Source organism: Tenebrio molitor, chromosome 9, assembly GCF_963966145.1.
Source record: "Tenebrio molitor chromosome 9, icTenMoli1.1, whole genome shotgun sequence".
In the NCBI taxonomy this organism is placed as follows: Eukaryota; Metazoa; Arthropoda; class Insecta; order Coleoptera; family Tenebrionidae; genus Tenebrio; species Tenebrio molitor.
In genome coordinates, this window is record NC_091054.1 from 8,986,192 (window position 1) to 8,999,693 (window position 13,502).

Consider the following 13,502-nt stretch of genomic DNA (forward strand, 5'->3'; position numbering starts at 1 on the left):
GTTATATTTTGGTGTTGATGAGTTGGTGGGTGCATTGTAATTTTGGGTGTTGTTTTTTGGGGTGCGTGGAATACGGTTGTTGTCTTGCATAATCATCCCTTTCACGCCTTTGGGAAATTTTTCGACCAATCAGAGACATATCGCGGCATAAAGTCGGACCTCATCTCATCATGGCTGTCAGTATAAATTTGATCGTTGAAACATGAACTTCCCTTCGTTTAAATCAACATATAAAAACGCATTTTCGTCATTTTTTGTATTAAAACGTCCGAATGTTGTGATGAAACGGTACAAGATGACGTTACGAGTGAAGTGACCCGAGTGTTGACCCCCAAGTAAGTACCCTAGCGGCAAATAGCCCCGATTTCGCCCAATCTCGTCGACCATCTGATCTCCATATTAAAAAGGAAATTGGACCTGATCGCTGGCAGATCCGCCGCCCCGGGCGGGTGAACGACCCGAGCCGCCTCCCGCCCCTTGATCCACCAATTTCGCTGTTCCAGACGCACCCAGGGCCCTGCATCCGTCAACGACCATATGTTCAACCGTAACCCCAATAAAAATCAATTATGACGTCGAGCAGGTGAGAGTTCTGTCAAACGGGAGACCGGATCACAGACGTGTTGCTTTAGGTTGGACAGACTGTTTGTTTTGCTCGAGACCGGCAGCTCGGCGGTTACCCGATCCGCCGCCGCCAAGCAGCTCGGGGAAGTGCAGAAGCTGCACCCCCACGAACTAGCCACCCTCCTGACCAGAACCGCCACCTACCTCCGCTCCACCAACTGGGAGACCCGAATCGCCGCGTCCGAGGCCGTCCGTGCCATCGTCAGTAACGTGCCCCAGTGGGAGCCCCAAGGGGCCGTCGCCGGTAAGGACGCGCCCACAGATCTGGGCCACAATTTCTCGCCGATGGGACCCCCTTATCAGATCGAAGCCGTCAGTATATTGACGTCGTTCCGTTCAAATTAATTGTTGCGCACAAGACTTTTTTTAATCTGACCAACAAGCTAATTACCGTCGATAAATAAAACTGTTTTCGTGTCATTGGGGGTCCTTATCTTTGCATTTTTTTTATTTCGCGATACGGCCCTCCAGGAAACTGATAACTCCACGGCCGTTTTAAATGTTTCAAGGTTTACCGCACGTCTACTTAAAAATTCAATACCAGGGTCGTCCCATCGAGATTTTTCCTGTCGGTGCAAACACTTACACAGAAATCACGCAAAATAAATGTTTGCACTTTTATTAACCGCAAATCTGTCGAGATCTACTTTTTCCTCGATTGTCGATTCAGATTGGCGTGGATCAATAATGAATTGCGGTTTCTTGCGAGAATTTTTACTTTCTACGGTGCGACATTCTGTGTGCAGAACACGAAGAAAATTTGTATTTGCCCAAGGTATTTAGCTGCTGTTTGCGTTCTTGTTGCACCGACAAACTGGTTTGACGCGTTCAGGTGACAGATTTCAAATGGTGTTGTTCATCCGGTGCCAATAAAGCGTTCAGTAATCAATTCCATTTTGTAAAAAATATTGATAATGATAATCTGCGAAAACAGAGATAAGAGATGGCTGTGGAAAACAAAATTTCGAGGAACACGTCACTTGTCAATTGCGACGTTTACGTGAATTTTATTTAAAAATATTGGATTTTGTGCAGTACAGAGTGGACAGGAAACATTCTCAAACACGCAGTATCGTGTTCCAATTTGCATTGTGAAAATGATAATTGCTCAGTAGTTCGGTGAAAGCAAGAAAGTAACTTTATCTGCTCGGTATTTGAGGTTAGATATTGTTGTATTTTTTTATTTTATTATGAATTAATTTTTATTTGTTACTGTTTCAAGAAATCTCTACCATTCCAATAATAGTCTAACATATTTACTTTCTAGTATTTATGTATGTAAAGTGTGGTCGCTGAACAGATGGAGTAATAAAAAAAGGGATGTGGCGTTAGTTGCGCAGAACGATATACGCCGAAGCCTGTTTGACAATGAGGCAGGTTCTTTGCCAATTGTCATTCTCATAAGAATATGATATAGTTGATAGACTGAGAAAAATGTTGCTCTCATTGGCAGATCTTCTCCAAACATGAACACGTTGTCAAACTGCCGAAGCGAGGTTAAAATTAATAAGATTCCGTCAAGTAATTTTTGTGGATGTACATCAGGCTTTCAAAAATAATATGCGCACGTTTTGAATAACCCAATTGGGTTTTACGAGATTATTTTTATTTCTGTTAATTTTGTGGGTACAGTTGGTTGCAAAAAAAAAACGGGAACTGTCAGAATAAAGTTGACACATTTTTACAATTTTTTCATAGTGTGAAACCTTACGAGAGACAGGTTAGAATTATTGTCAAAATTCAATGACAAATGTTTTTTTCGCAAGCAACTGTACAGTTGGGAGCACGGAATTTCGCACACCAATTTCTGTCATTTAAAAAAATATATCTAGTCTAAGCTTTATTGTCATTATAATCAATCATGACATATGTGATCATGACTGACGTTTCACCTAAACTGTTACGAAAATGCCGCCAGCATCTCATTTTAATAAAATTAAGATAATAACTGTCCAATGTGTGCGAAATTCCGTGCTCGCCACTGTACATGAACTATCACAATGAAAAAATTGTAAAAATGTGTCAGGTACATAGTTCCCGTTTTTTTTTTGCAACCAACTGTACATATTTCGAATTTTCTGCACGAACCATCACCTTTTAAAAATTATTTAAACTTTACCACATTGACAAGCACACCTTCGCGATATTGTTATCAATAAATAATACATAATAACTTTCATTTTTGCCATTGATAAACTACCGTTTTGATATGTAGATTTTTTTTCTGTTTCTCTTAGAATTTCTTGACGCGCCAAAAACCGTTGGAAGATTATTTTGTTGATAAAGTATGTATGTAGTATGTTGTCGAACAATATTTTGATGTAGACCCTTGTTAAATAAAATCGAGTTGCAGAAGCCACAATTTATCACGGAGAATAATATTTACATTCGAGTTGATGTAAATTAAAAGTAAAACATGTGTAATATTAATTGATGTGTTGAAATGCGAAACCTTCACCTTCATAAAAATTAAATTATGGTTTTTTAAAGGTTAAATATTCCATTTTGACAAATGTTAACCCAATATTACTCGGTAATAAAAAGTACAGTAAAATGAAACGTGAATTGGTAATTAAGAACTACAATTAATACATAAAAAGGAAACACAAAAAATAAGAAAATTATATTTTTAGGAGTTTGAGCTCTTTGTGCTTTTTGCGGGGTATATTGTATAACAGTTTAAGTTCATTTACAACACATTTATTCTAATGGGGCAGCAGTACCAGTTTTGTGATTATTAATTGAGCGCATTTAGCTGTGTTGACGTGTCAGGAACGCCAATTAAATTTTATAATAGCTCGGAGGATTGTGGAAATCCTTTGAATTCGTGATTATTTCATTAAAATCATCTCGGTCGAAGCGTATAGATTCAGGCGGATACGACACCTTACGATTTTTGATAGAATAATTAAATAATTTATATCAATTGAGTCAGTTTTAATTTTCCCCTAAGGAGAATAATGAAAATAATTCCATTTGCAAAATTAAGCGTGGGAGCAACGACCACGTTCTACACGTATTACATACTTTTAAATGGATTAAAAAAATATAAAGAAACGGCGAAAGAACGGACTGTTAACGTCAGATCAAAAATTTTGTTTATGTAAGATGGTTTTCAATGTCGCTGAATAATAAGGAATGTTGATTTGTGACTTCCTGCCCTGGAGCTGAAAGGTGCGCCTCTTGCGTGCATTATCTCATATTGTTTTCTTTTTTCTCGCGTTTAGATGGGGGTTGCGAATGAAAGTGGTTGAAATGGGATACCTGCATACAAGGGTGTGGAGATAATAGCCACACTCGAATGATTGGGAAACATTCGATAGAAACGAGGGTAGTAAGGGACGAGTGAAATTGCAGAAAGCTGTATCAGAGGGAAAATAAAAATAATAATTTCGTTATCGTGTTGCCGGGTGGACCTTTGCTGGAAATTGATTTAATTACGAAAATCCTGGCGGAACCGCTTTGCGGTGTTCCACTTTGCTGAGAAACTTTGTGTCTCAATTTGGAATGTTGGAGCGTACCGTTTGAAGTTTTTATTAGTCGAAGTGGAAAATGTTAAGTGTGTCGAAAAGGTACGCGCCATTCAAGGTTGGCGTGACTTTGTAAATACAGATTAAAAAAAATTGCGATAAGATTAGTGCGAACAGCTTACCAATTCTAAAGAGGTCAAGGGTTCGTAACGTCGAGTTTCGACGTTTCGTCGATAAAAGCGTGCAAAAGTTCCGCGCAAACAAACAAACAAATGAAAATTCCCTTTTGTCAACAGAGGATGAGTCCCAGAACCCGCCGCTGTCGACCGTGGGCCGGCTGCGCTTCCTCCAGTTCGACATGGAGCGCGTCCTCAAGAACAGCACCCACTTGATGGCATCCGAAGGAAAAGAGTTCGACCTGGACGAGGACTCGTCCACCACGGACATCCGAGAGAGGATGGCGAAGCAGAGGCAGATTTTGAACGCAAGACTGGGTCTCGACGTGGCCGCGCAGTTCGGCATCGACACCTCCAACCTGTTCACCAATGAAGACTTGATCGTATCCGCGCCGGAGAAACAGGACAGCTGCGACAAGAACAGCGAGGCGGCGAGGGTGAGTCGTCGGAAGGCGCTGCTGAGACGCGTCGGCTAATTTTAAAACGCGTTGCAGAAGCCGCTCAGCGTTTTGATTTCGAGCGCGAGAGAAGGTCTCAGCACGAGGGAGATGAACCGGGCGAAAAGGAAAGCGAGGCAAGCCGTGCACAAGCAGCGGTCGCGAGAACCGGAAGAGACGACGAGCAACGGGGATGAAGTGGAGAGGAAGAGGCCGAAACTCGAACCGAAGGAAGAGAATAACGTCAGCATGGGTATGTGGGCGCTGACGCCGGATTCGGTAGTCGAAAATAATTGACTGTAGGATGTAATCAAGACTGATTTAATCGATTGGTGAAGATAATCATCGGGTAATCGTTGGTCGCGGCGCAATTACGCTATTTATAGTCTGCTTAAGTAGAACTAGAGGAAAATACATACCTATGTAGTTCGTGCACTCTAAAATCTGTTATTTATTTTTTTTGTGTCGTGATAATGTAACAGCCAGTACTAAATGGGAAGTCTAGAAAAACAAAAGTCAACACTCGAACAACTGTCAGATAAAAGTTTTTTTTTCCTAAGCTAGCTCGAGTTTTAAAATAATTCGGTCATATTTTGTTTTACTTGTTGACCAGGGAAAAATACTTCAAGGTTGAAGACTACTTACAGAACTTCCCAAAAGATTCCTTTTTTTATTTAATTACACCGATTGACGACAACAAAATTCCTAAAAAATTTCGGAACTTTTTAACAAGTTGGAAAACTTGATGGAAGATTTTTAAGTGTTTTGATTCTTGGCAAACATTTTAATAGTGTCGATTATCAAAAAATCAATCAGGTTAACTGAATACATATCTGATCTCATCCACTTCTGTGATTGATTCCGACCCAATTAAATTTTTTAATAATCAATCATGAGTAATCAGTCGTAGAGGTATTTTCATATTTGGTGGCGGAAACAAAAGACTGAGGAATGTCACAAAAATGTATTGTCAGTGTCAAATTTCTCATAAACGCCGTAAAAAGGAATGTCTGGATAAATTTAAATTTTCGCTAAATAGATTGAAAAAACAAATTCTAAGGAAACCAATTTTTGTTAGTGCTTCAAAAGGAAAAGTTATTCTCATATAATCAAACGTATTACAAATATTTCTTTAGTTCGACGATGAATAACTTTTTTATTGCCAATTTGCTGTATTCCTGTCGAAATCACGAACGTCTTTGAGAAATTTGACACTGACAATATAAATTTGTGACATTTCTCAGTCTTTTGTTTCCGCCATCAAATATGAAAATATCTCTAATCCTGAATTACGTTTTCCAATCTGTCAATTATCTCGATTTCTCGAGTAGATTGGTAGATTGGGATATCTTGTACACTACAAGATAGATCTTATCTCTCCCTCTTTTAGATATGTCAGAATTTTTAATTAGTCATTTAATTTGCTGCTTGTAATAATTACTAAATTCCATTCAAAAATCAAAAAACCACCACCTGTTGCTTTAGGTTGGTAAAATTTAAAAAACCCTAGGTAGATATTTTTTCATACTATGTTGGTAACCATCAATTATGACATTGATTTGATACAAAATAAAATTCAATTGCTTTGAATTCCGTTCATATTGTTTTATTAGCAGCACGTTTCATTTATTTATTGATTCTTATTATTTTTACTTAAACATGCCCAGAAAAACAAGACATTTAATAAACACGTAACCTCAGAATTACAATTCTCACCAAATTTTACACTAAACAGATTTGCCGATGGTAATTATCGAGAAAAATGCGACGTTGAAGGTTTTTTGATTTTTGAATGCACTTTAATTATGTACGTATATGTTTGCCGCTTCTTATGGATTTGTAAATTTGACTTTCGACAGCTTATACTTGTCGCTGTACAGTTTTTATTGTTTATCTTTTTTCAAAATACTAATTGAGGTGTTCTGAGTTAATTGATGAAACAAAAGAGTTTCTTTTAAGAGAATGCAGACGTTGCGCAATATCTCAATGTTGTAAACTAGGAAATGTGTTCGATAGCCCATGTAATCAACAGATTTGTTCCGGCTGGAAGTGTAAATAAAGCAAAATCAACAGGGAGGCTTCCAGAATCCGAGGAAACTGTTGGGAATGAAAGGAGTGATTAGAGGACACCCCAAAGACATTTTGCAAAATTCTGGAAATTTTACAACAATTTTACAGGAAAAAATGACACGTTATTTTCGAAAATAAGCGATGAAAAAGAGTAATAAAGCGTCTGCAATATTGCGAAAATTATTGCTGTAAAAACAACACATTTGTCGTTGTGTAATGTTTGTTTTTATCATTTTTCAAATTAAATTTACATAATCAGTTGACCAGACGAAATTTATTGTGTGTTTTGATTTAAATTATTTTTTACAGTATAAGTAATACAAATAATGTAATCACGTCAATTTAAATTTAGGATAGTACAGTCACATTACGTGTGGTAGGCGGCAAATTTTTGAACCAACTGCGTGTAAGATACGTTTATAATAACTCTGTAAATTGGAGATAACCTTGTAGTCCATTTATGTCAATTAATAATAATAATTTATCTTAGATATCGCCGACGTGGAACCTACCGACACGGGAGACTGGCCTTTGGAGTGGTTCTGCGACCAGCTGAGCCAAGACCTGTTCAGCACCAGTTGGGAGACTCGCCACGGCGCCGCCACTGCCCTCCGCGAGATCATAACCGTCCACGGAAGAGGCGCCGGCAAGACTGCCTACTCGACTCCGAGCCAGATTGAAGAGTGCCACCAAATATGGCTGGAAGATATGGCCATAAGACTGTTGTGCGTTTTGGCCCTCGACCGATTCGGCGATTTCGTCTCGGACGCCGTAGTGGCACCTGTGCGCGAAACATGTGCCCAATCCCTGTGCGCAATCCTAAAACTGATGGAAGAGAACGGCTGCAAAGGCGCCCTCAAGATCCTCCTCCAATTGCTCAACCATCAGGAGTGGGAGGCGCGACACGGGGGTTTGTTAGGACTGAAGTATCTGCTGGCGGTCAGAGAAGACATGGTGAACACGCTCTTGCCGGAAGCTTTTCCCTATATCCTCCAAGGCTTGTCCGACAACGTGGACGACGTCGCTGCGGTGGCGGCGTCAGCTTTGATACCCGTGACCGCGAAGTTGGTGCAACTGGTACCAGAATTTGTACCACTGGTTGTGATCAAACTGTGGGATTTGTTGGCAGAGCAAGACGAACTCGCTGCCGCTTGTAACAGCTTCATGGGTCTGCTCGCCGCCATTTTGAACTTGCCAGAAGCACAGCAGCTGTTACCGGCGCAACCTTTGAACGACGTGGTGCCCAGGTTGTGGCCCTTTTTGAGTCACAGCGCGTCTTCCGTGCGAAAGGCTACTCTCCAGACCTTGGGAACGCTGACCGAGAGACCCTCCGATGGATCGTCGATCAGGTGGGAGGCGCAGCTCCTTCAAGACGCCATGAGACACGTCTACCAGAGGGTGTTAGTGGAGCCTCAGACCGACGTTAGAGGAGTTGCCGAGAAGGTGTGGGGCCAGCTGGTGGAGAATTCGGGGCTGGTGGAGCTCCTCCACGCCGCATGTCCTTTCATCACGGTCTGGTTGTTTCTAAGCATGCAACCCACGAGGGTGCCCTTCGACCCCAACTACCTCATCTACGCGAAAACCCACAGGAAGAAAGCGCTGGTGGATGGGTTGCACAGTTTCGACCACACGGTGGTGATGCCGAAGTGCTACATCGGCGGCACGGAAACCACCCCCTTGGCTACTCGCGAGAACAACTCGGTGCAAGTGAGGTGCATGACGGCGAGAATGTTGGGGTTGTTGTCTTGTTACATCATCAAGCCGGCCCCAGGGATCGACTACAGCGGAAACATCGAGAAACCGATCGAGTGCTACGAGAAGGTCCTGCTCGTCCACCTGAATTCGAAGTCGGCCCTGCAGAGGATGATGGCGGGGTTGGTGATAGCCGAGTGGGCGGAGAGAGACCAAGACACCGTCTCCTGCCCGGAGGGTCTGAAACAGAGGATACACGCCTGTCTGAACGAAAGAGTCTACTTCGACGAGATAGCGTTGAGCTTCACCAGACTGACGCAAGAGACGCGGGATTTCATGGCAACACTTAAGCACTACAAGGTGAGTGTGACGTTTAGAGTGTACGTACGTTTCTGACGCGTGTTACCCAGGTGCCCGTGAACTCGGAGAACGACAGCGTCTTCACCCTCGAACGTATCCAGGAACTGACCGGTCAATCAACTCAGGAAACTCTAGTCAAGATCAAGCTCAAGTCCAAAGTGCAGGAGAGTCTGGAGGAGCGCCGTCGCAGCATCCAGAACTCTGTGGTCCAGACCAGCAACGACCAATTAGTGTTGAGCGTGAGTACCCTGGCGGCACTCGCCGGCGCCGCCGTCACGTTCCGGGCTCTCCCCGAGAAGCTCACCCCCGTCGCCAAGCCCTTGATGGAATCGGTGCGGCGCGAGAACGACGAGAACCTCCAGAGGATCACCGCGAAACATCTGGCGCGACTCCTGGATCAGTGCAAGGGACGCACGCCGTGCCCCAACGACAAGGTTCTGGTCAACCTGTGCACGTTCCTGCGTTGCGACCCCGAATTCACCCCCGTCATCCACAAGCAGCAGGCGGAGAACAGCGCCAGCAAGCCCGAGATGATCTGGGGCAAGCCGGGGAATTACAACGGAATCGTGACCTTGAACAATCAGCAGAAGAACGCCGAGAAGGCGGCGTTCAGGCGGTCGAACTCGACGGGGAGGGGTCCCGGCCGACCCCCGGCCACTGACATACCTCTCGACGAGTTGTTCAAGGAGGAGGACGAGGCTCAGAAGATCAACCGAGTGCAGAGGAGGGGTGCGACGTTGGGTCTGATGGAGATCACTAGTTATTTCGGACGGGACCTCCCCGAAAAGATCCCCAAGTTGTGGGAGCTGATGGTGGGGCAACTCGTCGAGGCGATAGACCCGGACGTCTTCGACGCCAATTCTTGGTACGACAAGGACGACGAGTCCGAAAAGCTGGTCTGGGCGTTGCAGGTCCTCGAAGTCACCTCGTCGAGTTTGCACCCGAGCCTGAGGCCCGACTTGATGGAGAAGTCGCTCAGACGTCTGTGCGTCCTCCTGTCGCACCCCTACAGAGCTGTGCGCCACCTAGCGTCCCGCTGTTTGGCGGTTTTTGCCAAATTAGACTCCGTCACCGTGATGGAGATGGTGGTGAATTCGGTTCTGCCCAAGTTGGGCGCCATCGACTGTGACATCGACCGCCAGGGGGCGGTGGAGGCTGTCGCCTGCATCATCGACACCCTCCAGTTCGACATAATCCCCTACGTGGTCCTGCTGGTCGTGCCGCTTTTGGGGAGGATGTCCGACCAGAACATGTGCGTGCGCCTCATGGGCACCCACAGTTTTGCCACTCTGGTGCAGTTAATGCCACTGGACGGGGGCGTTCCCGAACCGCCCGCCCTCAAGGGGAGCATCCTGAGCGAGAGGCGGGAGCGGGAGAGGGACTTCTTGAAACAGCTGCTGTCGCCCAACACCATACCGGATTACGACGTCCCGGTGCCGATAGCGGCGGAGTTGCGGAGTTACCAGCAGGCGGGGGTGAACTGGTTGGCGTTCCTGAACAAATACAAACTTCACGGCATCCTGTGCGACGATATGGGCTTAGGGAAGACGATCCAGAGCATTTGCATGCTCGCGGGGGATCACTACTACAGGGAGCAAAAGTATAAGGAGACCAAGTCGGCGGATTGCGCCCCCTTGCCTTCGCTAGTCATTTGTCCGCCGACCTTGACGGGACACTGGGTGTACGAAGTGGAGAAGTTTCTGTCGCACAAGTACCTGAAGCCCCTCCAGTACAACGGATCGCCAACGGAACGCGAGAAGCTTCGCCACAAATTCAAACGTCACAATTTGATCGTCGCCTCTTACGACATCGTCCGGAAGGACATCGCGGTCTTCTCGAACATCAAGTGGAACTACATAATACTGGACGAGGGTCACGTGATCAAAAACGGCAAGACCAGGACCAGCATAGCCATAAAAAATCTCGTCGCCAACTACAGACTGATCCTGAGCGGCACCCCCATCCAAAACAACGTGTTGGAGTTGTGGAGCCTCTTCGACTTCTTGATGCCCGGATTTCTCGGCACCGAGAAGCAGTTCACCGCTCGCTATTCCAGACCGATTTTGGCGAGTCGCGATCCCAAATCCTTGCCGAAGGAGCAGGAAGCGGGGGCTCTGGCGATGGAGGCCCTCCACAGACAGGTGTTGCCGTTTTTGCTGCGCCGAGTCAAAGAAGACGTGTTGGACGATCTGCCGCCCAAAATAACGCAGGATTACTACTGCGAGCTGAGCTCCCTGCAGGAGAGACTCTACGAGGACTTCTCCAAGTCGCAGGCGCACCAGACGCTTCAGGAGTCGATCTCGTCGGGAGCTACGGCGAGTTCGATGCAGGGCAACACGCACATATTCCAGGCCCTTCGGTACTTGCAGAACGTCTGCAACCATCCCAAACTGGTGTTGAACCCTTCGCACCCGCAGTACGCGAACATCTTGCAAGATCTGATGCAGCAGGATTCGAGACTGGACGACATAAGTCACTCGGCAAAGCTGCCGGCACTCAAGTAAGTCGCGACTGTCTGTTACAGGGAAGCGGGAGTACGCATTTTTGTTTCGCAGGCAATTGTTGCAAGACTGCGGCATCGGGGTGACGGAGCCGCAATCCACCGAACTGGTCGTCAATCAGCATAGAGCTTTGGTGTTTTGTCAGTTGAAGGCCATGCTGGACATCATCGAGAAAGACCTATTCAAGAAACACATGCCCGGCGTGACTTACCTGCGACTGGACGGCTCGATCCCTCCCAGCCAGCGACACTCGGTCGTCACCCGCTTCAACAACGACCCCTCCATCGACGTGTTGCTGCTGACGACCCAGGTCGGAGGTTTGGGTCTCAACTTGACGGGCGCCGACACGGTCATCTTCGTCGAGCACGACTGGAACCCGATGAAAGACCTCCAGGCCATGGACAGGGCGCACCGCATCGGCCAGAGGAAAGTCGTCAACGTGTACAGGCTCATCACCAGGGCCACTCTCGAGGAGAAGATCATGGGGTGGGTGTTGGAGGTGGCGCCGTCAGATTTGCGATAATGCCGTGTTTAGGTTGCAGAAGTTCAAAGTGCAGACGGTCAACACCATTATCAGCGGTAACAACAGCAAGCTGGAGACGATGGGAACGGATCAGTTGTTGGACTTGTTTTCGCACAAGCCGTCCAACGCGAGCGGCAACAGTTCGGCCGATGGTACCGGAAGTGGGAGCGTCAAGACCATTCTGGAGACGCTGCCGGAGCTGTGGGACCAGAAGCAATACGACGACGAGTACGATTTGTCGCAGTTTATTTCCAAGCTGAACTAGGAGATGTTGAGGTACGTTGAATTGTCTCGTGGCAAAATTTGTTGAATTTGTGTTTGGTTTGACGTGAAAGAGGGCGTGACGGAATTTTGACATAAATTCGAATTGACACGGTCGATAAAAATGGAATTTAAAATATTTTTCGTAATTATTTTAATCGAAAAATGTCGATTCGGGACATGTTTTGTGAAGTGAAAGGTTTGAAGGACAATCTGATGCGTTAATATTCTCAATTGGCAAATTTTCCGCACAATTCTTTATTAAAATCGGGAAATTGCGACCTCGACAAAAAATGACCTAACCTCACTTCCGAAGAAAATTTTCTTGCATGAAACTGGATGGAAAACTTTACTTATTTTTTAAACTGAGACTATTTTCGTAGACCAAAAAAGGCAGTAAGTATGTTATTTTTGTCTGAAAATTCCTGGTTTAAAATTCGTGTGCCGTTATGTTTTGCAATAGAATTATTAATTGGAAGCGACCTAGTTCGATGTGTATTATTACTTTAAATATTCATGTCGTAGATTCCTTTCGTTGAACAGTTTCCAATAAGATCCCCCAGACGTGTCACGTTGCCTTTTTTCTCGCTTTAAAATCACGATTGAAATTCCACATGCAAAGATGTTTTCGGCGATGAAGGTCCACATTTCCGCCCTCAGTAAAATCAATCCAGCGGCTTGAGCGAAAAGCGTTTTAGTTTTCCCAGTGGGATCGCACGAATGGTGCGTTCCTAACGGAAGTGTCCCGCTTCCCCGCCGCCGGTGACCCTTTGGCCCAGAAACCGTCGTCAGATCCAGCGCAATTGAGGTCACAATCGGGCTAAGGTCGCACCTTCTGCCTAACCGGGTCAGGTCGCGGACCGTCCCCGTCAGCTGATCCCTTTCGGAAATGGGGTCGGCCGGGATTCGACCCAAATCTACCTGGAATTGGGTCAAAAGTACGGAGGAAAATCGGGTCGCGGCGCATCCTTGACCCCGTTTCCCCACCGATTGATCCACAACAGGTAGTCCGCGTTCCGGTCGCGACAATAGGGGAACAGATGGAGATTGTTTTGTGTTGTTGTTGTTGCAGGTCTGACTCGAAGGCGAGGGATCGCCGATTCGTTAATGTTGACGTAACAACCAAAGATTTGATTTAGTGGAGAGACATCCGGTGATTTTAGGTTCCATTTTATATTCATCCTCATGTATTAATTTATATCATCCATTTTAGTTGTCTAGCGTACCCATTCAATGGGAATTCTAATACGTGTGATTCGCTTAAGGCTAGATTGTAAGTTTTACCGTGTAGACTTTTCTCTACTGTGTACTGTACCACTGTACTCCAATAAGATAGCAATAAAGTGTTTTCATTAAATCGAATCGTTGTTTAGGTGGAAGAGGGTGCT

The 13,502-nt window shown here is 45.3% G+C and overlaps 1 protein-coding gene across 3 annotated transcripts; it reads left to right on the forward strand.

Moving 5' to 3' along the window:
* The first annotated feature begins 69 nt into the window (after positions 1-69).
* Hel89B (histone acetyltransferase 1) lies at positions 70-13,476 on the forward strand. Of its 3 annotated transcripts, none has more exons than XM_069057516.1 (10): positions 70-335; positions 408-583; positions 633-868; positions 4,391-4,707; positions 4,765-4,960; positions 7,268-8,829; positions 8,880-11,329; positions 11,385-11,816; positions 11,866-12,129; positions 13,187-13,476. In XM_069057516.1, exons 2-9 carry the CDS (start codon positions 570-572, stop codon positions 12,116-12,118), a joined length of 5,460 nt encoding a protein of 1,819 aa, XP_068913617.1. In that variant the 5' UTR covers positions 70-335; positions 408-569; the 3' UTR covers positions 12,119-12,129; positions 13,187-13,476. The 3 variants fall into 3 exon arrangements, with proteins under 3 accessions (XP_068913617.1, XP_068913619.1, XP_068913620.1); XM_069057518.1 differs by having other exon boundaries at positions 504-583; XM_069057519.1 differs by lacking the exons at positions 70-335; positions 408-583; positions 633-868 and adding an exon at positions 1,615-1,783.
* Positions 13,477-13,502: the final 26 nt, after the last annotated feature.